Below are 23,618 nucleotides of genomic sequence, written 5' to 3' on the forward strand. Positions count from 1 at the left end.
TCTGGGCTCTTTTTTAAAAAAAAATATTTATTTATTCATACAAGAACTGGGGTATAGGCCAGAGGTACAGGGGGCGAGAGAGGATTCACCAGAGACAGAGTAGGGAGCAGAACAGGTGCATCTACTGAAATACCCTGCTGCACTACCCCCCTGCACCACCAGGGAGGCCCTCTCTGGGCTCTTTTAGTAGGGCACTAATCACATTCATGAGGGCTCCATACACATGACCTAAGCACCTCCCAAAGGCCCCCTCCAAATACCAACATATTGGGGTTAGGATGTGAATGCAGGGATTGGGGGCCAAGCATTCAGTCTATAGCATAAGTGACAGGTTCTTCTGGCAGAGCCGACTCCGCGGTTGGACAAGGTCTGAAGGTGGCTGAGTGCCTCAGCACTCAAAGATTTTATAAAACCTTTTGGACTTGTCAGCTACTTCCTTTGTAGCTGGCTTCAGAGAACTGTTATATGGTTCTTGCATTATGAAGGGCATTTGGTTTTCTGGATCAGAACATCAATTTCTAATAGGAATTGTGTAGCTCAACTAGAGCACAAGGCATCGAGGGCTAAGATTTGTCCTTCAATACCAGCCTCACACCAAATTTGTTTATACAGCACCTTCAAAGTTGCTTTACCTCTTTTCTTCCCTCTTACTACAAGTAAAACACTCTTAATCAATCCTTTTCTAAGGGTAGTGCGTGAAGAAATTGAGGTGTGTCTTTCTGCAGAAAAACCCCGATCCATTGTGAGCTATTATGTTTGCAAAGGGCATTTTAGAACTTTGTATTGAAATAGACAGCGCCTTCAAAGAGAAGGCAAGAGAATAAAAGAAATACCTAGGGCAAGGAGAAGCCCTCAGAGAAGGAGGGCTTAACCAAGACTTGACAAATTGGTAGAATTCAGAGAAAGAGAAGAAGCGGCATTCAAGTTAGAAGGAACAGCCTCAGCCCCACCCCGAAGAGGTGGATCCGTGGAAGTGGGGTCATTTAGGTGGTCTTCTGAGGACAGTAGGGAGGCAGCCCCGTCTTGAGAGTGCCGTGGGTTCTGCGGGGTGTGACAGGAGAGTGCTTTCCATGGCGGCCGCACAGCACAGTTGATGCAATGGTAGGTCTCAGAGGTACATAGAGCCAGGTCTGGTTTTGAACTTCGGGTTTGTCACAGACCATGTTGACCCTGGCAAATGACTGGTCCTCTGGTAGCCTCAGCAGTCAGCATCTACTCCTAGCATTGTAATGAGAATTAAATGACAAGATGGACACTCAAATCGCTTAGCACAATGCCTAGCGCATAATAAGGCCCGAATAAAATATTAGCCACTATCAACACTTGCAAGAATCTGTGTGAACTCTGAAGTTCCGAAGTCTTACACTACATCTCTGTTTCTTCAAGTTCAGGGTGCATCACACTTTTTCTTAGAAGGCCAGCTTGTGAACATTTTCAACGCACATGGTCTTCATTGCAACGACTCATCTGCCCTTGCAGCTCAAAAGCAACCACAGACAGTCCGTACCCATCTGGCTGTAGCTATGGTCCATGCACGCTTGCTTACAAGGACAGCCAGAAGGTGGGAGTTGGCTCACAGCAGCCCTATGTACACACATGCAAGTGTGAAGGCCTCGCCAGGGTCGACTAGGAATCACTTTCAGAGAAATTGGTGTGACCAGCCCTATAGTTAACCAGATCTCTGTAGTAACTTGGTTTTGTTCTTTGTATCAGGCTGACGGAATAATTCTGAAAACTTGTAAATTCTTTCACCTGCCCATCTATTTGTTTGTTTGTTTGTTTTTTCAAAAATATTTACTGAGCATCTTCCTGCTGTCCTCAGCCCTGGGAGGGTAGCAGTGAGTGGGACAGGAGGTCTGCCCTCGTGGTATGGATGTTCCAGTAGAAGAGTGTTGTATTAGTACGTGAAGCAATACGAAGATGATTGAGATGTAATAAAGTGCAGGCATTAGGTAGGATACTTTGATAAATAATTGGCAGGTGAATCTACTGGGGAGGAGAGTCAGAGAAGTCTCAGCTCAGGCAGTGATGTTGCGGCCAGCAGGAATAGGATGAGAAGAGGAGAAATTACTCTAGGAAGATGAACAGTTTTTTTAAAAACACACACACAAATAGCTCTGAATTGTACAAAATAAAAAGCAGGCAGGCCCTTCTCTGCCTCCTCTGGACCCAGTTTTACTCCATCATAAATGGAGGAAGTACAGGTATTTTAATAAAGGAACTATCTCTTGGTGGTGGATCCCCTGACACGCTTCTCTTTCTAGGACACCCTAGGTCTCCACCCATCTCAGTTTGGGCACTTTGGCCCTGAGTGGGGTTTAGCTGGTGGCCAGGCACACCCCGCGTTGAGCAGGGTCTCCGGCCAGGGTTGCTGACACAGGCATGTGTTGGGCTGTTGCCCACCCAGCCTATCAGTGCAGCTGAAAAGATGGGCTTGAGTGGTGGGGTCCGCCCATTTTTCTACTCCTTCTGAGAAGCTGGATCTGCCCACACAGTAGTTCCCCCCTACCTGCGGTTGCACCTTCCATGGATTCAGTTACCTTCCCTCGACCACAGCCCGAAATGTACACAGTAGGTCATTTTTTAAAAAGATTTAGTTATTTATGCATACAAGAACTGGGATGTAGGCCAGAAATGTAGGGGGTGAGAGGATTCACCAGAGACAGAGTGGGGAGCAGAACAGGTGGTTCCACTGAAATATACTGCTGAGGGGAGCAGTGGGGAGACAGGAGAGGTCGGCTGTGCCAGGTGGGTCAGCTCCCTAGCCGGGGTCAACCTCTTGTTGCAGTGGCTGGCCATAGCTTGATAGCGCTTAGACTTTAACCCCTGCACCACCAGGCGGGCCCTTTGAGAGCGAGGGAGATATTCACATAACTTTCATTATATGGTATTGTTGTAATTGTTCTGTTTTATTTTTTGTTATTGTTGTGAATCTCTTACTGGGCTAATTTTTAAATTAAACTTCATCATAAATATGTAGTTTAAGGAAAAGCATAGTATGGATGGAGTTCAGTACATCCCTAGTTTCAGGCATCCACTGGAGGTCTTGGAATGGATCCCCTGCAGACAAGGAGGGGGGAGCTACTGTACATTAAAAATGAGCCAGGACAGCTTATTTTTTCTAGAGAGGGCTGTACAGATAGATAGATGTGAAAATCATGTTGACCATGGTTTCAATCAATAGTTTTGTTCTTTCTGGCTTCACAGAAAAACTCTTTACGAGTTTAAAAAAAGTCTAAGAGTTCTGACAATCCCTAATAACCTGAGTCACCCAGGCAAAGATCTAAATGAAATAATATCTGCACACACATTTCATAAACTGAAGTGCTAAGGGTTCCTTCTCCTGGCTTCCACTTCCCTGCCTGTGTCATAACGTCAGCAATAGCTATTTCCCTGCCCCTGTCCTCCCCCAGGAGATAGGCTTTCTAGTGAGGGATATGAGGGACCCAAGGCCCTCCCCAAACAGCCAACCAAGAACCACAAAAGTGCAGCTGACACCCCCCCCCCAGTGACCCCACCCAGGCCTAGCATTAGATATGCAAGGAGAAGTGATAACTGCTGTTCTAAGTCCTGCCCATAGCTAAGAAGTGCTGCTTCTCTCCCTTCTAACACAAAGCTCTCCTGGGGGCCTCGCTGCTGCAGAAGCAGGTTTCTCAGCTGGGGACCTGGAAGGCCACAGGGCACTGTGGCGTGTGCAGCTGAGTCCAGAGCGCTCCTCCTTGGAGCAGGAACTGTCCTTTCCAGCCCTGTCTTCTCTGTCCTCCTGAGGCTGCTTAGGGTTCCTCCTGGAACCCTGAGGCGGGAGAATAAGCTCGGTTTCTGGGAGAGTCCATTTGGCGGGGCCTAAAAGTAGAAGCCATTGATCTGTTGGTTATTATAACCCACGGGGGCCGGAGAGCATCTAGCATCAGCAGCAGAGCAGTTGGCCTTGCACACACACACGTCTCCCCTGCTTTAAAATTTGTGCTTGTAGCTTATCATTGCTCCTTTTGCTGATGGGTGTTTATAAACATGATAGAAATATATAAGGAAAAAGGTTTTTTTTTGGTAATTTTTTTTAAAGATTCATTTATTTTTATACAAGAACTGGGGTACAGGTCAGAGGCTCGGGAGGGTGAGAGGAGTCACCAGAGACAGAGCAGAACAGGCAGACAGACCAAAGGCACTGCTGAGGGGAGCAGCGGGCGAGGCAGGAGAGGTCTGCCGCACCATGTGGGTTTCTCCCTGGCCGGCCGGAAATCGAACCCGTGCTGCAGAGGCTGCGGACAGTTTCACAGCGCTGCGCTCAACCCGCTACACTCCACTCGCTGTGCTCAACCCACTGTACCACCGGGGAGGCCCAGGAAGAAAGTATTCATTTCCTATAATCTCCCCTCTCCCCTGGATGAAACCCAGTAACACAGGAGAACAAGGAAGGGACTGGAAATCCACAAACAGCATTGTTGTAAGCAGGTGCCTTCTCTGTTCACAATTGCCCCCCAAGTTCTTTATTTTCGGTGTTACAGACTGTTGGGGCATAAAGTGTCCTAACCCACCTGAGAGGAAGGGGAGCAGTGATATTGGGGGACCCTTGCATCTGATGTCTGCGGCACCTGCTGTGTGCTCCCGCTTTCTTGGTCAAGCTCCCCGCAAACTTGCAGGATGGGTGGTGATACTCGAAGGAAAATAGTTACTCCCAGTTAGGGGAGTAACTGGCTGGGTTATAACGCTCATAGGGCCAGAGCTGGCTCAGAACATTTTTCTGCCTCTCTCTCCTTCCATTTCTCTGAGTCTTTTCCATCTTCGAGATGTCTGTCTTACCCTAACAAATAATCTTCCCCCACAGGTCAGCCCTGTAGGTGGGCCATCCTCCAGAAAACCACCTGTTCATTTAACAAATATTTGTTGAGTGACTGTTAGATGCTGAGCATTCTTCTAGTGTTGGAAACAGCAGTGAGCAAAGCCCACCACGCCCTGCCCCACGGGGCTTAGACTCTGGAAGAAGCGGCGGACTGAAAACAAACCACAGTGGACCCCAGCCTGCCCTGCTGTCCTCAGTGACCAGGAGGCGTGGTGATCCTTGCAGTTAGTGCTTGCCATGCCCCCCGGCACTGGATGTGCGTTTTCAGTCTCTAAAGTCTCTGTACTTACTGCTCAGGCCTTGCGACAGGCAAGTGTCCTCCCAACCTGATGTGTGACTTAGTGACTCAATGACCGTGTTCCTTAGCAGCAAAACAGTTGTCTGGGAGAAAGTGAGCAGAGTTGGGGGATCTGCTCATGGTTTGTGGGCTCTTCACCTGTGTACTGACAATTGCAAGACAGCGCAATCTCAGGGTGCAACAACAGTGGGGTGTATTTACCAAGAGGGATTTCGGGATAAGAGTTCCTAAGGCCACAAATGGCTGGGTGCCCTGCCCCAGGTAGTGTCCAGTAGTCCAACCAAAAGCTGCTCATGCAAGACAGCATTGTCCCTTGGAAGGGGCCCTAGAACTGAGGGCACACCGGCAAGCAGTGGGCCAGGACCCAGCCAACCCGTGGCAGCTGGGGTGGGCACCAGTGGCACTCCTGAGGCCCCACCACAGGAGCATCTCTCCTGAAGCCGAAGTCAGTTCCCTGACCTGAAGTCTATCTCCTAAAGCCTCTTCCAAGCTGAGTCAAACCTTCTCCCATCTAGCCGTCCTCCAAGTCAGCTGCAGCCTCCCCAACCAATTAAAGCCACACCAAACCGAGCGAAGCCTCTCCTCTCCAGCGGGCTCCAAGCAGCATCTCTCCCAGGCACCTTTTCCCCAACAACCTCAAACCTTTCCTAAGGCTCTGCTTACATCCCCCTTCAGGGTAACTGCCTTTCCAATCTGATCTGTCTGTTTCCAAGACTTAATTGGTACTGCTACCTCGTTGGTGTCGGTGGGAGCTTTGTCTTGGTTCATTTTCAAAACCAGCTCAGGATTCACAACCAAAACCCCAGCAGTGCGCCCAACCTGCCCTCCACCATCTCGAGCAGGAGCCAGGCAGGTGAGCTCTGCTGTGTCTGAATGGCACCAGGTTCAGACCTGACACACCTGTCTCCAAAACAGCCATCGATTCTTTCCCTCTCTTTTTTTTCAAAGGTTTATTTATTTATGCATACAAGAACTGGGGTGTAGGCCAGAGGTGCGGGCGTGAGAGAGGATTCACCAGAGACAGAGTGGAGAGCAGAACAGACGGATCTATTGAAATACACTGCTGAGGGGAGCACGGGGCAGACAAGAGAGGTCTACTGCACCATGTGGGTCATCTCCCTGGCTGGGAATCGAACTCATGAGGCAGTGCCTAGCAACAGATTGATAGCGCTGAGACTTAGCCACTGCACCACCAGGGAGGCCCCGGTGTCTCTCTTTTTTTTATCCTTAATGCCAGCTTTCCTCACCTGCTGAGCATGTGAGCAGTACACACCAAGCCAGAATCTCAGGTCGTAGTTGTAGCTGATCAGCTTCATAAGGTCTGCTGCACCATGTGGGTAGCTTCCTGGCCAGGGATCAACTTGTGCTGCAGTGGCTGCGGATAGCTTCATAGTGCTGAGCCTTAATCCCTTGCGCCACCAGGAAGTGATTCATTTTCTTTTCTCTTTTTTCCCCGTAAAACCCAAACTTGGGGCCTCCCCTGGTGGCGCAGCGGTTGAGCGCTGGGCTGTGAAGCTGCCCGCAGCCTCTGCAGTGCTGGTTCGATCCCCGGCCACTGGGAGAGAGTCCCACATGGCGCGCAGACCTCTCCTGCCGCCCGCTGCTCCCCTCAGCAGTGTCCTTCGGTCCTTCTGCCTGTTCTGCTCCCCGCTCTGACTCTGGTGAATTCTCTCACCCTCCCGCACTTCTGACTGTACCTGGTGCTTATATAAATAAATAAATAAATCTTAAAAAAAACAAAAAGAACAAAGGGATCTCCTATTAGATTCCCTTTAAAAAAAAATAAAACCCAAACTTGGGTGACCATCAAGCCCTGCAGCCATGGCGTAGCCCCGGCCGATGCAGCCCAGCTGGGGGCAGCTGTTCATGGGTGGGAGGAGCACCCATGAGGTCATGCTGTAGATACAGCAGAGGAAAAGGGAAGTGAAAGATGACACAGAGCCAGTGGAGGCTCCAGGCTTCCAAGGCTGGTCAGATGAGGTTTTGAAAAACTCCCTCTTCCTACCCCAGCGCCGCACACTACATCGAGTGCGGTGCCCTCAGAAAACAGGCAGGGTTTCTGCCAGCTCTTCCTCCACCGCAGCAGTGAAAGAATGGAGTAGAGGCGTGTGTGCCTCTCGTCCTTGCAGCCATGGGTTGAGTTCTAGGCCTCTGGTGTTTGCCTGGCCACTCTCGGCAGAGCCTCTGTTTCCCCCCGACTTGGAACAGAGTGCTTAGCAGCTCCATGTGCTGAGTTCAGGGGCAGAATAACCATATCCTGGGGCTGGGATGCTTCCCTTTGAGGAAGGAGAAGCTCTTAGCTGCTTTTGGAAACCCTTTTGTGTCAAGTAACCCAAGAGATCTGTCCCCACCTCAGCTAGTCCCCGTCTGCTGCAGTTGTTCCAGCACCCAGAGCAAGCATAAAGAAATGAAATCCACAGATATTTCAAGTGCATGCTTCCCCCCACATATCTTGCAACAGAGCTGCCAGTGAGGAGAGTCAGCCAACCTCCAGCAAAGGGGCTAATGAGCAGCAATTTGGGAGGTGAGAGAGAAGCTGTATAATTGGGAGTATCAGTGGCAAATGGATGGTTAAGAAGCATGAATTCCATCCAACCTGCTTAAAGAACAGTGGTAAACTAGTACATGCCCTTTATGTGGGGTGCCGCCCAGCTGCCCAAGCCCCCCTGGGCAGTCGGTAGCTGAGGACAGCATTCCCAGCTCCCATCAAACACCACGGTGATGGCTTCTGAATCACAGGCTCTCTGATTGGTTCTTTCACGGAGGTGACTGGAGGGTTCCTAATCCAGGAGTCCACTATTCTTGCTTGTCACTAGGAGTGAAATCTTTTCCAGGCTAAGGAAGGGCAGAATCTCAGGTCAGGGATTTTTTAAGTTAGGAGAGCATCCCAGAAGCGCTATAGTTGCCTGGGGCAGACAGGCCTGAGTCTGTTGACATGACCGTGTCAGCTCGGTGGAAGCCACTGGGACTTGAGAGGCAGCCTCAGGGGTTGGGTGCTCCTCAGGGCCCTGCAGCTCCGGGTGGCTCCGGGTTTGAGCTGAGCTCGTATAACCATGGCCGCCCTTGATTTCCTTTTTAAAGAGATGATCTGAGGTCAGGTGGTATCCTTCCTTCAGTTGGGGTCTTTTCTGCTTCTGGATTTCTACCTCCTCGACCTGGACTGCTGTTCTAAACATTCATCCTCTGAACACCCTTGGTCTCCATGGAGTGATGGGGCGGCTGCTGTTACCTGGCGACCTCCTCCCTGGGCAACAAGGAGAGCGGGTTTCTACAGAGCAGAGCCCACAGGCCTGTTCTCTCTGCATGCCCAGCTGGAATGGGGCAGGCCCAGCAGTGTGCCCTGCAGTGCCCAGGTGAGTCAGACAGGCACATTTTCAAGCCCATCTGTCCAGCCTGGCAGACTCTCCTGCCATTGTTGGTACAGGGGTTTTTATCCTACTCTGTAAATAGAGGCATGGGGAACTGCCTCCAATAACTTTCCCCTTCTCCCCCCACCTGTGAGGGGCCTGTCAGTAGTGACCAAATTAGATTCCAGGTTTCCCATCTGCTGGGCAGCTTCACAGAGCCCCCCTTTGGTCTTGGGAGAATGAAAGGAGACCCAGGGCTTCCCTGGTGGAGCATGGGGTTGAGATGCAACCTAAGAAGCTGTCTGCAGCCTCTACAGCATGAGTTCGATCCCCTGGCCGGCCAGGGAGCTACCCACATGACACAGCAGACCTCTCCTGTCTCACCCACTGCTCCCTTCAGCAGTGTATTTTGGTCAGTCTGCCTGTTCTGTTCCCTGCTCTGTCTCTGGTGAATCCTCTCACCCCCTGCACGTCTGGCCTGTACCCCAGCTCTTATATGCATAAATAAATAAATAGGAAGGAAGGAAGGAAGGAAGGAAGGAAGGAAGGAAGGAAGGAAGGAAGGAAGGAAGGAAGGAAGGAAGGAAGGAAAGAAGGCAGGAAGGAAGGAAGGCAGGCAGGAAGGCATGACCATCTTATTTGAATTTGACCATTTATAACCCTCCACGGCTCTCTTTGAGTTACCCATCATGGACCAGTAATGCTGGAGGATTTCTTGCAACCACAGAACTACAACTCGTTTCATGGCTGGATATATGCAAGAGACAAGTGAGACAGGGGGCTGGGGCGGCTCAGCAGAGTGGACCAACCCTGATGGAAATGCTCTGAGTCGGGCATTGCTCACTCGCTGGGGTGTGCCACCCACACTGGCCCGCAGCCACAGGGAATGGTGCGATCTGGTGCTGGCCAGTCTTCCCAGAGCACTGGGCAGGGAGCAGCAACCTTCTGCAGCCTTGAGATGCTGGGGTGGGCCAAGTTCAGCTCTTCCTGGTCCTGGGGCCAGTGCACCCAGGGGATCCGGAGCAGGAAAAACAGTTTAACCAGCTCAGAGTGTGGTCTGGAACATGCTTTTGAGAATGTTTTGAACACGCTCTCTTCTAAGGGAGAATAGCATACTAATGCCCCAAGTATAGCTCTTAGCATCTCAAGAACTATCTTATGTCAACTGTGCTCTATCTATGTCACTCTGTGTTATCTTAAAGCAGATCCCAGACATCCATAAATCTTTCAGTATATGTTGCTCAAAGATGAGGGTTCTTCCTTTTCTCACATAACCCGATACCACCATCACACTTTAATTTTCCCTTAATGTCATCAAATGTCTACTAAGTTTTCAAGTTCTAATTAATCTCATCAATGTCATTTTTTAAAAAAATACCTTGCTTGCTTGAAACAGGATCTAAATAAGCTTCCACTCTTCTGGACTAACTCCTACCTGTCTGTAATCCCAAAGGACCTGGTCCAATCCCACAGGTTCACATGCTATTTATAGGCTGATGGTGCTGACCTCATCATGCACTGTAGACCCATTCCTATAGCTGCCTCCTCAGCATCGCCACTGAGACATCCAATAAGAATTTGGGACTTTGGGCCTCCCTGGTGGTGCAAGGAGTTAAGTAAGTCTCAGCACTATGAAGCTATCTGTAGCTACTGCAGAATGAGCTCCATCCCCTGCCAGGGAGTTGACCCACAGGGCACAGCAGACCTCTCCTGTCTCGCCCGCTGCTCCCCTCAGCAGTGTATTTCAGTAGATCCACCTGTTCTGCTTCCTGCTCTGTCTTGGTTGAATCCTCCCATCACCCCCTGCACCTCTGGCCTACACCTCAGCTCTTGTATGCATAAATAAGTAAAATAAATCTTAAAAAAAAGTAAGAATTCAGAACTCCTCATGGCAGAACCCTGCTTGAACTGAAAACAGCACCACTGTACAGTTGCTCAGACCAAAAGCTTTAGGAAGCATCCTCTGCACCTTCCTTTTTCTCATACCCACCTAGACAGCACCCATCAGCCTAATCCCTAGGGTACCATCTTCAGAAGAGATTGTGAATCTGACCCTATCTTACGTCCACCACTGCCGTCAGCACTCACCTATTACCTCCCATGCACATTGGTGATAGCCCCCAACTAGTCTCTGCATCCCTCTTGGCCTTCACAGTCTGTTTATACACTACACAGAGGCTATAGCAGCCTGGTCACATATGCTGGATGATGTTACTTCTCTGTTTTCAGCCTTCCAATAACTTCTTATTAAACCGGTATGAAATACAAAGTTGTTACCATGGCCCATACAGCTGCACATCATGGGCTCTTGGCTGCCCTCTGACCTCATCTCATACCACTCACATCCTCGCTCTCTGAGCTCTGGCCACACTAGGCTCCTTACTGTTGCCTATGCCTCAGGACCTTTGCACCTGCTGTCCTAGAATATTCTTTCTCCTAGATAGCTCAATAGTCATTTCTTCAGCGAGATCTTCTCTGACGCCATATTTATAACAGGCTCTCTGTACTCTGCTTTGTTTTCCTAGCATTTTTATTTTCTGATACTGTATTATATGTCTGTATGTGGCTTATCTCTACTATCAAAATGTGAGTTTTATAAGATAAAGACTTTGTAGACTTCTGTATAAGAATAATATCTGATTACTATAGTAGCTGCTCAGTAAATATTTGTTGAACTTTTATCAGTTTTCAAGACTTGAGCTTCCCCTTCTCACCACTGCTGAACTGAACTTTGGGCAAGAGACAGCTGCCAGCCCAGCCTGTCACTTGTCCCTCTGCTCAAGCCTCTAGACCAAGGTCAGCAAACTTTTTCTGTTAAGGGTCAAACAGTCACTATTTCTGGCTCTACAGGCCAGACTGTGTTATATCACATGTACTCAACTCTGCCCTCATAACACAAAAGCAGCTGGAGAGAATACAAAACAATGGGCTGTGGGCTGTGTTCCAATAAAACTTTATTGACAAAAATAGGAGATAGACCCATTGGCCATAGTTTGCCAGCCCCTGCTGTAGACGCCTCCTAACTGTGAAATTCTCTGCCTTTCCCCCAAATCTGCTTGGACAGAAAGGAAACATTCAGAACTACTTGGCAGAGCAGCAGCATGAATTTCTTCCCAGAAGTAGGAAAGCTCCTCCTCAAGCAGCTGTGGCTGGTGTTAACCAAACAATGCATTTCCTCATTCTCCCAGCAAAGCCAGTGTCTGAGAGATGGAGAAAGTGATCGACGAGCTTTCTTCTTAAAGAAGCCGTGCTGTCTTTCTCCTGTCTTTCTCCTCGGTCCATCGTCCAAAAAGCAGAGCTGCAGAACACACTGAGCTCATACTCACCACAGGCTTTTCCATTCTTGTGACTCTATTTTCTCTTTCTTGAATTCGCCTACAACATATTAGAAGGGGATTATAGTATAACATTATGCATATATAACATACATTATTCATTCAGAGCTCTTTTACCCAGGTTAGATAAAAAAAAACATGGGGTTAAAATTGGGCTCTGAGCCTCCCTGGTGGCTCAGGATTGGAAGTCTCAGCACGATTACTGCCAGCCACTGCAGCATGAGTTCGATCCCCAGCCAGAGAGCTGACCCACATGGCGCAGCAGACCTCTCCTGTCTTGCCTGCTGCTCTCCTCAGCAGTGTATTTCAGTAGATCTGCCTGTTCTTTTTTTTTTTTAAGATTTATTTATTTATGCATACAAGAGCTGGGGTACAGGCCAGAGATATGGGGGGTGAGAGGATTCACCAGAGACAGAGTGGGGAACAAAACAGGCAGACTGACCGAAATACACTGCAGAGGGGAGCAGTGAGCAAGACAGGAGAGGTCTGTTTCGCCATGTGGGTTGCTCCCTGGCCGGCCGGGGATCAAACTTGTGCTGCAGAGGCTGCGGATTGCTTCACAGTGTGTTGCTTTACCCCTTGCGCCACCAGGGAGGCCCAGATCTGCCTGTTCTGCTCCCCACTCTGTCTCTGGTAAATCCTCTCACCCCTCGCACCTCTGACCTATACCCTAGTTCTTGTATGCATAAATAAATAAAAATAAATCTTTTAAATAAATAAATAAAATTGGACTCTGCTGCTTAATAGCTGAGACCTCCTTTATGGAGTTGCTGTAATGATTCATTTAAACCATGTTCATGAGGTGCGTCATCAGCATCATCAGCATCATCCTCATAGCTGCTAATATTTACTGTTTCTGAAGGAAATGCAGCGTAAGTGTTCTCTGGACCCTCACAACACCTATAAGAAAAGTTCTGTGACTAAGCTCATTTTACAGATGAGAAGACTGAGTCAAAAGAGGTTAAGTAACTTACTCACGGTCACACAGTGAGTCTGTCACATTCAAATCCAAGTTGTCTGATCCCAGAATCCACACTCGTAACCATTCTGTACCTTCCCAGTGCGTATAGTACGTGCTCAGTAAATGAAGGCTCTAAGTATAGACAGTATTATCTCCACCAGCACGTGTTACATGTAACTGAAGAGTAATTTGGGATGAAGGCGCGCAATTGTGCATCCAGACTGAATGATATTAATTATGCCCATTCCGTTCATTCTGTTGTTGGGGGCCCTCACCATGTTTGCTTTCCTCCCACTCCCCACTGTACCAGAGCCTGCTGATCTCATGTGCGCAGTAAATAGCTGCTGGCCACTTCTTGTCCACAGCAAAGGGACCATAGCTCTGCTGTTTGCCTTTGCATCATGCTTCACTGACCAACTCCCAAAGTACAATCTCAGTCTGCTGAGATAACTCAGAAAGTTCTGTCATTGACTCAGTCATCTTCCTGCTGCTCTCAAGAACTGTGCTGGCTGGTAGCATTGATTCAGGATCTCCTGGTCCCCTGAGATAATGGGACATATTCACCTACGTTCTGTAAGAGTGGTTAGGGAATAGGGTTGGGGCCACCTGCTAGTGTCCTAGGGAACAAAACCTTCATTCTTGAGAGCAGATGCGTCCCTGTGTTTTTGCACCAGCCCTGGTGTTCAGCCAAGTGCAGTGTCATTAGTTTGACTAAGAATATTCCTAGTAGTCTTGGCTAGTGTTTATTGAGCACTTGCCGCTTCCTTGGACCTGTAGGTCCTGAAAGTATGCCTTTTGCTTACTTTATAGCATTTGATCCCTCAACCAGGCCTGTCTATTGGAACTTTTTGTGGTGATGGAAATGTTTTACATCTGCACTGCCTATTACAGTATCCACTGGCCACTGTGGTTATTGAAAACCTCACATGTGGCCAGTGCAACTGAAGGGACTGAATTTTTTGTTTAAAGTAAATTGGATTAATTTGAATGGAAATGGTCACATATACCCAGTGGCTCAGCTGTAAACAGTCCTTTTAACCCACTTTACAGATGAGAAAACATGGGAGCTGGAGGATTAAGTAATTTGCCAAAGGAGCCCGAGTCTATAGTAGCAAAGGCAGATGCTGGACGCTGCTTCCTGCCCATGTGACACGCTCCTCACCACCATGTACTCTCTGTTGGACTTTTAGCAGAAACTGTTTCCTGTTTGCACATTGTTCCCTAACTTATAACACCATCTATACAACCCTCCTTGAAATTAACATACAAGATCTAGCTGAAGAAAACTGTATGACCAAAGGCTGTTAAAGAAGATCTATATAAATGGGGAAGCAGGGGAGCCTCCATCTTTCTGGATAGGCAAACTCAGTTTTGCAAAGATATCATTTTCTCCCCCAAATAATCTCTGGATTTAGTAAAATCCTACTCCAAATCTGATTGAAATGACATTTGATTCCAAAAGAATATTCCAGAATAATCAAAACAGTTTAGTTAATGAATAGTAGGGGATGGGATAGATTTGTTCTGCCCATATCAAAATAATGAATTAAAGTGAAAATGATTAAAAGGACACTGGCACAGGAAAAAATAAAATCATCTAGAAAGGTGGCATTAAATCACAGATCTGCAAAAGATCATTAATCAGTGTGGGAAATGGGTTATCCATCCAGAGAATAATAAAGCTGAATCCTTACCTCATGCTACATATAAAGATCTAAACATTTAAAAAGAAACCAAAAAACACCTGAGACTATAGGAGGATAGAGTTACTTTAGTAATACTAGACTGGGAAAAATGGGAAACTATGCAGAGAAAATTTGACAGATTTAAATTAACTATAGGGCCTCCCCGGTGGCACAGGGAGTTAAGCACCACACTATGAGGCAGTCTTCAGCCTCTGCATCACGAGTTCGATCCCTGGCCAGCCAGAGAGCAACCCACATGGCGCAGCAGACCTCCCCTGACTCGCCCGCTGCTCCCCTCAGCAGTGGACTTTGGTCAATCTGCCTGTTGTACTCCCCACTCTGTCTCTGGTGAGTCCTCTCACCCCCCGCCCCGCATCTCTGGCCTGTACTCCAGCTCTTGTATGCATAAATAAATAAATCTTTAAAAATAAATTAATTAATTAATTCATTAACTACACAAGAATAACAGTTTCTCAATAGAAAAAAAAATACTGTAAGCAAAATTGAAAGGTCAGTCGATTCTGAGCAGAAACTTAGCAACTAACAGTTAAATCCTAAGGATCAAATCGCTGCAGCAGATCAATAAGACAGAGACAAGCAGCCAGGGTCTGTTCAGCTGCATTAGTGATCAGAGAAGTACAGTTTCAAACAATTAGGTACTATTTTTCACCATTTGAACTAGCAAGTTAATTTCAGTGACTACATCCAGTGTTGACCAGCGTGATAGGCATATAAATCAGTCCAACATTTTAGAAAGACAAGAGGCCTAGCCAAGTCGTAAATATTCATGTCCCTTGGCCCTGCACTCCTCCCTAAGTGATCCTGTACACGGCACCCATGGGTGCTCAGTGTGATATTATGTGTGAGATCAAAGAACTGGAGACAACAGTCCATCTAATGGGGCTGGGGTTGAAGTGTGGGGTAGCACATTCTAGAACACAATGTGGCTATGGAAAAGAATACAGTGGATCTGTGTGTAATGACATGGAAATATACACTTGATGCATTGTTGAGTTAAGGGAAAAAGCAAGTTTCAGAATAATTAGGGCAGCCATAATCCTGTTTCACTTTTCTTGAATATGCAGGAAATGCCTGGGGGATTCACACACAAGCCACTGTAGGGGACAGGCAAGCAGGAGGTCTTTATACACATTTCCACTTTGCTTGCCTTTTTATGACGAGCAAATGTTAGGGATACTTTTTTTTTTTTTTTAACGGTATCTTGATCTGAGAAAGGAGCCTGGTTCTAACGTGGCTCCCTCACTTAGCTAAAATCATAGTAAAGGACTCCAATCTATTGACTTTAGCCGCCTGCCTTGTTTAAAAATAAATAAATAAAAATGTTATGGCTGGTGTGGCTAGACTTATAATCAAGAAAATGAAAAGCATCTTGCTTTTTTAATAAAGGAGACTAGTTCGAGAAAGGTCTTTCCAGCTCTGACATAGAAGACATTGATCTCAGAGTCACTTGGGCTTGAAATTTTTTAAAATTTAAAAGCTGACCCCGCTGCTGTAGTGCTCAGTTCTAAGACAGGCAGGATGCTTTCAGCCATGGCTGAGAGGGCCTTGTGCCATGTTCACAGGCTCGTTGCTCTTGTTTTTGGTCTGGAACCTTTCCTTCTGGGGCTCTTTTTTGTCTGCCTCCTGGAGGGAGGGCAGACCCCCGCAGCCCTGAGGTCGCTGTTGCCTGCGGGGCTGCTGAACTTGCTCTGGGACCCAGAGAAGAGGCGATTTGTGCTGTGGGGGCTGAATGGCTGGCTTCAGGCCGAGAGCGCATACTCTTTGGTGTGGTTGATGCGTCTTGTCTACTGCCACCGTCCCTACCGCTGCTTCCAGAAAACTCTTCAGAGCATGTTTGCATGTTTGCCCAGTGCCAGAAACTTAAACCTGAACCTATGTAGAGGGACAAGCATGCTTTTTTGTGTGTTCTTCCCCCTTCTGGCCATTAGAAGGGCAGAAGTGTGGATAGGAGTGTGGCTAACATGAAGCCAGAAAGACGTTACCTGGAGGCCCCTGCTCCTAACTGGTTGCAGAGAACAGTATAAGTGTCTGGGCTTTCTCAGTGGACTAAGCTGGCAGAGCTGCCTATGCCCTCTTCAGCCCGTGGGCCTTGCTCCGTGCTGCAGATCATCACATCTACTGCCCAAGACTCTGACCAGTCCAGCCTGGGAGCTGTGTCCTCGGTCCTGGCTGGACCAAAACTCACACCCTGCCTTGTCAGGCTCCTCAGTAAGACCCAGTGCCCCGTGTCAGCTCTGGCAGCCAGGCTGCCAGAGCAGATGCCCCCTCTGTCGGCCCTTAGTACACACAGAGGGCAGCTCCAAGCAGTGCCACTGCTGCACAGGCAGTGGGGGTGCACACTCTGGGAATGAGGGCTCATTTTGTGGCTCACCCTGGCCAAGTTGTGCTGCTCAGTGGCCCTGGCTCAAAGCCTGGTGCCATGTGGGACCTTCACGGGGACCCAGCACCCCTTGCCAGCATCAGGCGGTCATCGTGTCCAGCTCTTGGACATGATATAGGGGCTGGGCTCTGAGAACACAGCTCTTGGGGACTAGGCTCTCAGAATATAGCCTCTGGCCTCTGGGACTCCAGATCAGGACAAGCAGCTGGCCCAGGCAGCGTGAGGTACACTTCCCAGGACATCTTGTGACTGGTTTTCTCAGCAACCTTCTTGATTCCAGCACTGCTGTAACCCTCCTCTTTATCCATTTCTAATATTGGGGGGATTTCTTTCCCTTTCAGCTACAGAGCTACTTTGCTGCCTGCGAGGATGAGACGCCTGCTATCCGGAACCACGACAAGGTCCTGCAGCGTCTGTGTGAGCACCTGGACCATGCCCTGCTGTATGGGTAAGAGGACATGCTTTCTGGGGCAGACTTAGGGCACAACAGGGCACGGCTGAATCCACGAGTCCCTCAGAGAGACGCCTCTACCCTTGCCTGCCTTTGATTTCTTCTCTCCCTTGGCAGAAAGAGGTTTGTCTCACTCAAGTGGGCCGCAGCTTGTCTGTAGTTAGCCAGCAAACATAAAAGCAGGGAGGATACACATAGACCAAAGCACGGTGTGGAGGCACAGTGGCTGCCTGTGCGTCCCTAGGGGATGCCAAGGCCTTGACCTCACTTGACCCACATGAAGACGGGTAGACCAGCTGACTGCAGCTTCCCAGGGTGGCCCTGCTTAGGTCATGGCAGCTGCTGTCCCATTTTCTCAGACTGCAAGACCTCTCGTCTGGCTACTGGGTGCTCGTGGTGCATTTCACCCGGAAGGAAGCCATCAAACAGATCGAGGTGCTGCAGCATGTGGCCACCAACCTGGGGCGCAGTGAGTAGTACCAGGTCGGCGCTGGGAAAGGCCGGCTCTGCCCTCCCTGTGGGCAGCTCAGGGCTCAGGTGCAGACTCAAGGTCAGGCCCTGGGAGGCTGATGACCCTGGGGTGGCCAGTGGCAGTGGGGTTAAAATACCAGCACCCTTGGCATGGCCTCTCTTCTCCCTGCATATGAGTTTTTTGGAGCCTCCCAGGTGGGGTGAACGGTACTGAGGTGTGGAGAAGAACCAGACTACCCTCGCAGCCCAGCTGAGCCCCAGTCTTGCTTCTGTCCCTGAGCTGGGATCAGTCTTCACCTGCAGAGCAGCACGGAATACTGGCATTTCTTGACCCAGCTGAAGTTGGCAGTCTGCCCTCTTTCTTGGAGTTTCCTGGCTAGCTACAGGCTAGGGTCTGACTGGGGACAGAGAGATTTCAGGGCTGTGGCTCTAACCAGAGAGAAGGCTGGAGTGCCTGGTCCCCAGGCCACTTGTTCCTTCCATTCTGCTCTTGCTGGGCCAAAAAGCTGCCACCCCAGGGGGCCTCCCTAGTGGCACAAGGGTTAAGACACAACCTATGAAGCAATCCACAGCCGCTGCAGCAGGAGTTCGATTCCCAGCAAGCCAGGGAGCAACCCACATGGCGCAGCAGACCTCTCCTGACTTGCCCACTGCTCCCCTCAGCAGTGTACTTCGGTCAATCTGCCTGTTCTGTTCCCCTCTCTGTCTCTGGTGAATCCTCTCACCCTCCACACCTCTTGCCTGTACCCCAGCTCTTATATGCATAAATAAATCTTTTAAAAAAAAATGCCACCCCAACAGAACTTCCTTCCAATTACTCCTGCCCTTTGCTTGCAGGCCGGGCCTGGCTGTACCTGGCCCTCAACGAGAACTCCCTGGAGAGCTACCTGCGGCTGTTCCAGGAGAACCTGAGTCTACTGCACAAGTACTATGTCAAGTAAGTGTCCCTGGTGGTGTCTCACAGGCGCCCAGAGCCCCCTCGAGCCTGTGCCAAAGACTCTTGTCCCATGTGGTGTCCGGAGGCCTGGCATGGCATTGCATGCTGGGGACATGTCCGTGATGAGCAATGGCTGGGGCCTCGCTCACAGTGGGAGGGCATTGCACACAGGCTCTGCTGAGGCTGTTTGGTGCTCTGCCTCCTCCACCCAGAATGTTCGACCTTTTTAAGGGTTGCTGCAGGAACAGAGTATTTATAGCAGCTGCCAAGAGCCAGTGGAGCCTGATGCTGCAGGCCCCTGTCTGGAGTCAAGTGCAGTGTGGCTCTGGACCCAAAGGGTGGTGAAGCTGCCTCCAGCTGGGCATCCTCCAGGGAGTGGGGGTGACACGCAGGTCAAATTTCAGCGCAGCTGGCTTGTTGGTAAGGGAGGGCATAGCCGGCAACCAGACTCAGGCCCGTACCATCCCTTCCCCCGTCTCACAGGAACGCCCTGGTCTGCAGCCATGACCACCTGACTCTCTTCCTGACCTTGGTGTCTGGCCTGGAGTTCATTCGATTCGACCTGGATCTGGTGAGACTCCACAGCTCTCGCTCTTTGTGGGGACGCAGGGGTGGGTGGGTAGGGTTAGCAGGCAGTTTCATTGTTGGGGGTCCTCTGTTGAGTGTGAGCCACTTGTTACCTATTGGTTGAGGTACAGGAAGAACTCAGGGTCTGAACCCTTGAGTCGAGCAGGCAGGGTTGATTCTCTCTTGGTCTATTTAAAGCCGAAATTCCTGGTCCAGGAGAGGTGTTCCTTTCTCAGTCCCAACTTGGAGATGGCCCCACGGCCCAGAGTCTGTAGCACTCGAGTCCTGGCCTTCATGTTTAGGACATGATTGTTTGACAAGGACAAGGCTCCTGGGCCCGTGGCAGTGTCATTAGCTCCAAGCTGCCCGCCTCCCCCACACCCTGCACTGTACACGGTGCTGGCCCAGAAGGAGCGGGCGAGGCTGGGGCACCTCTCAGGCTCGGGCTCATGGAGGTAGCTGAGCTGCCCCGTCACAATCAAATCACCCCCTTGGTCCCACTCCCAAAAACAAAGACTGTAGAAGGAACTTGGCCCCTGAAAAGTGGTAGAAGTTGAAGAAAATGAGCAACTCTGATCTAAAGCGGCTGAAGAGGGTCAGAAGGCACAACGGGGGCCCGTCATCTCTGTTGGCCTTGAGTCCACAGCTGCCAGGGCCACCGCTGTGCACATGCCTCTTTGCAGCACTTATTTCTGAGCCCATTGACCTCTGGAAGGAAACTGGCCTGGGAGGCTGTGGCAGGCAAGCTGCTGGCCTCTGTGTGCAGGCCCACAGGAGCCTCCTGCCGCCCGACCTGCTGTTAGCACTCTCTCCTCTGCAGGATGCCCCGTACTTAGACTTGGCCCCCTACATGCCCGACTACTACAAACCTCAGTACCTGCTGGACTTCGAGGACCGCCTTCCCAGCTCCGTCCATGGCTCAGACAGCCTGTCCCTCAACTCCTTCAACTCCGTCACCTCCACCAACCTGGAGTGGGATGACAGTGCAATTGCCCCATCTAGCGAGGGTAAGTGCCCAGGGCAGGAAGGTGCCACCCTCGCCTGACTCTGGAGACTGTGGCTTGTGCTGGTGGGCAACATCTTCCTGACAACCTGGTCCAGTGGCTAAAATTTGAAGTTGAGCAGGGCCGGCCGTCTCCCAGATCTTCACGACCTCAAGTCCCTGTTGTATCTAAAATATTGATTCTGGGGGTAAAAAGGCCAAAATGGGATTTTATGAATGAGACCCTTTGCCCTGGGACAGTTTTCTGAGTGAGGGGGACAGGCAGTGTCACCTAGAGATTCTGGAGTGTTGCCGCTTTGGGGAAGATTGTCCTACCCTGGATTCTAGGCAAAAAGAAGCTAAGCCACCCCAGGAAGGAGAGAGCCAGAGGGTCTAAGTTTAGGGGACACTTAACACCGTTTCTCATGTGTCCATTCGTGCACTTGCCGTGTGTCAGGGTGACTGCACCCACCGCCCCCAAGACCAGCAAGAACGCCATCATTTGTTGTCTCGATGCAATGACTCCCCAGAGCAGTCTGGTTTCTTTCATTTGATAAAGCTGCTGTTTCCCCACCTTCAACTGGTGTAGGAAACCAGCGTTCTTCCTTACCTCACCACCCTCACCTCCAGGAAGAGGGAGTCAGTCACATGGTCAGCCTCTGGGGCGCCCTAAAATTGCCTCAGCGTTGACACTTTGACCTTCTTCTTTCTGTATTTCTGCTTATGCCATAGTGCGTAGGTCCCGGGGGAGGTAGTTGCTGTCAGGCTTGCTGTTCACCAGCTTACATCATATCAAGGGAGCGGAGGCATCCAGCTCCTGGGCCACCTCTGAGAAACCAGAGGCATGGGCCCTGATGGAACAGACTGTCCATAGATGGAGGTGTCCCCGAGAGCCCCCCTCATCTCAGCTGCCAGGCTGAAGGGAAAGAAGGCAAGGATAGAAAAGGAGGTTTGGTGCAAGGGAACCCATCCTTCTCTGCCAGAACCAGATTCTGGGCTTGGAAAAGATCGCCCCCCAGAGGTCTTTCCATCTGGCTGGTGGCATCTGGGCCAATGGCCAAGCTCAGAAGCAGCTGGGGTGTGTTAAGTTCCCCTGAGGTTGTTAGATAAAATACAGAAAGTTCAATTTTTTCCTCTCCCGTGTCTCCTACCCTGTTGCCCCCAGCCCACTGCCCTTCCACTGCCTGTGTATCTAATCTTCAGTTTTGTCCCTCATTTTTATAGATTATGATTTTGGAGATGTGTTTCCAGCAGTGCCGTCTGTACCCAGCACAGACTGGGAAGGTGGGACAGAGTCTGCTGTTACTCTCTTTTCCTGTTTTGCGACGTTTCTATGCCAAGCTTGCTGCATGCTCCAAAATCAGCTCATTATTTATAATACTGTCAATGATCACAATAAAGCCGAGTTTGGTGTTCTAACAGATGGAATTCTGCAGTAGGAGAACTTGACCTTTAGCCGTAGGCAAATCCCTCCTCCCACTGCAGGACTCCTGCCTTTATGCAGTGGCATTGTGGAGTCACTGAGTGACTCGTTCCCGGGACCCACAGACCACCCTTCCTGACCCCAGTGCCAGTCAGTGCAGCGATATGCAGAGGGAGCTGCCAGCTCTTGGGGCGCTAGTGACCCAGGGAGCAGAGACTTGTTCTGGAAAGCGATGCCTTTGAACACAAGGCTTATGAGCTTTAAGGTAGGATGTGCTCCTGTAGCAGAAGCAAGAAGAGACAAAGGCAGAGGGCCTGATGCCTTCGGGCTGCTCTGGATGGCTTTCTCTCAGGTATTTTTGAATGAGATTGCAGGAGAGAACTTGCCTGGGCACAGCTAAAACTTCTACAGGGAGATTCTCTTTGAGGTTTTAAGCAGATTAAAATGAGATCTATCACCCCTCCCAGCCTGTCCCCGAGGCAGCAGTCATGCTTTGGCATTTTCCTGCCCTTGACCCCACTTCATGAAGCTCTTCGCCCACGAGCCTATGGTTACTCAGAGCATAGGTCCTTCTGAGAAGCTTATGCTTCCTCCTTAAATCTGAAGCTGTAGCCAAAACCCCCTTATCAAATATCAAAGAGCTTCTTCCTCTCGTGGGCTGCTTCCCCCTGGGGTGGGGGTGGGTCCCAGCCACTGAATGAGCCAGTGCCCATCGTGAGCCTGAGCTTGAAGGTCTGGCGTCCTCCCGCCGCTGCAGAGCTGGGCCCTGTGACTAAAGCCAGGACCTTGGCGTGGTGCGTGGCCGGTGATCACTTCCCAAGTAATGCGAGTATGAGATAGCCTAGGTTTGAGGGCAATAAGATATGGCCTTGGGGATAATAAATGGTGTCATTGGGCTGAGAGAGGTGCGTAGGACCTAGGTTTTGGTTTTGGTGAAGACTGGCTGAGTCCAGAATTCCATCACAGCGTCCCTTGTCCTGGCGGTCTCTTCTTGCAGCACATGCCAGCATTAACCCTCCTCTGGTTCTAACAACTAACCCTTCCCGGACCCAGCTCCTTGCTGCCTGTCGCAGTCACTTGACAAGCTGGGCCTGACCCACCTCTGCAGACCTTCTGAGCTCCCTGTGGCCTGAGAACTAACTGCTTGCTCGGGCCGGCCCGGACAGGGGCAGGCGGAGGCTTCTCCCAGCAGTGATCTGCTTCCCTGGGTTCCTCCAAAACCCAGGCACTCCCGAGCGCCTGCTGGCAGATCATCCAGGGAGCCTTTGTCTTCTTAGAGGTGGAAAAAAGCAGGATTTGAGGGCAACTTGGAGTTGCTCTGGGACCGGTGGGGATTCAGCAGCCTGGTAGAATTGGGGGGTATCCCGCCCATTACCCACATGTGCCCTCGCCTCTCGGGACTCTTTCTGTGGGTGTCTCCAGGGGCGGGGACAGGAGCATCTTTGAGACAGGACAGGGTTCTCTGCACCTGAGAACTTGGGCTCTGAGGTCCCAGGGCCTCTGCAGCCTGTCTCATCCGGCTGGTGTTCTGGTGGCGCTGGCAGTTCTCCTAGCTCCCTCCTTCGTCCTTATGTTAAAAGACGGTGCTTTAAAAAATGGATGATGTGCTGCGTCAGCAACAGCTGCCCGTGGTTTCCAAGATCTGCCAAGAAGTGGACTGAGGTCGGGCCCCTCTGCGTCAGGCTGAGGGTAGAAAGCATGTTTGCCACATGTCTCTGGGCAGATAATGGCCAGTGAGATGTGCGCAGGCTGGCAAATGGGGCATGAACATGCTGCGTCCCTTGCCATTAGCCCTCACCAGGCAGCCGGACAGCTGGCCTCTGTTCACTGCTCGGATGGCTCCCATCTGCCACCGGGACGGCCCTGTGCACTTTTGTATTGCTGCTGCCACCTCTCCAGGTCCTGCGCCAGTGACCTGGG

General features: G+C 50.2%; 1 protein-coding gene across 2 annotated transcripts in view; it reads left to right on the plus strand.

The window, feature by feature from the left end:
- PLEKHM2 (pleckstrin homology and RUN domain containing M2) overlaps positions 1-23,618 on the plus strand; it is a gene marked incomplete at its 5' end in the record, with an annotated part of 34,089 nt that overhangs the window by 1,710 nt on the left and 8,761 nt on the right. The window contains 6 exons of one of the 2 annotated variants that reach the window (XM_084244247.1): positions 17,209-17,315; positions 17,678-17,787; positions 18,627-18,726; positions 19,210-19,297; positions 20,114-20,300; positions 21,500-21,559. In XM_084244247.1, the coding sequence (XP_084100373.1) occupies positions 17,209-17,315; positions 17,678-17,787; positions 18,627-18,726; positions 19,210-19,297; positions 20,114-20,300; positions 21,500-21,559 (652 nt within the window). The remainder of the gene's footprint in view (positions 1-17,208; positions 17,316-17,677; positions 17,788-18,626; positions 18,727-19,209; positions 19,298-20,113; positions 20,301-21,499; positions 21,560-23,618) is intronic. The other variant, XM_084244248.1, reaches the window with a different exon arrangement.

The sequence above is a fragment of the Talpa europaea genome, assembly GCF_964194135.1.
Source record: "Talpa europaea genome assembly, chromosome: 9".
Lineage (NCBI taxonomy): Eukaryota > Metazoa > Chordata > Mammalia > Eulipotyphla > Talpidae > Talpa > Talpa europaea.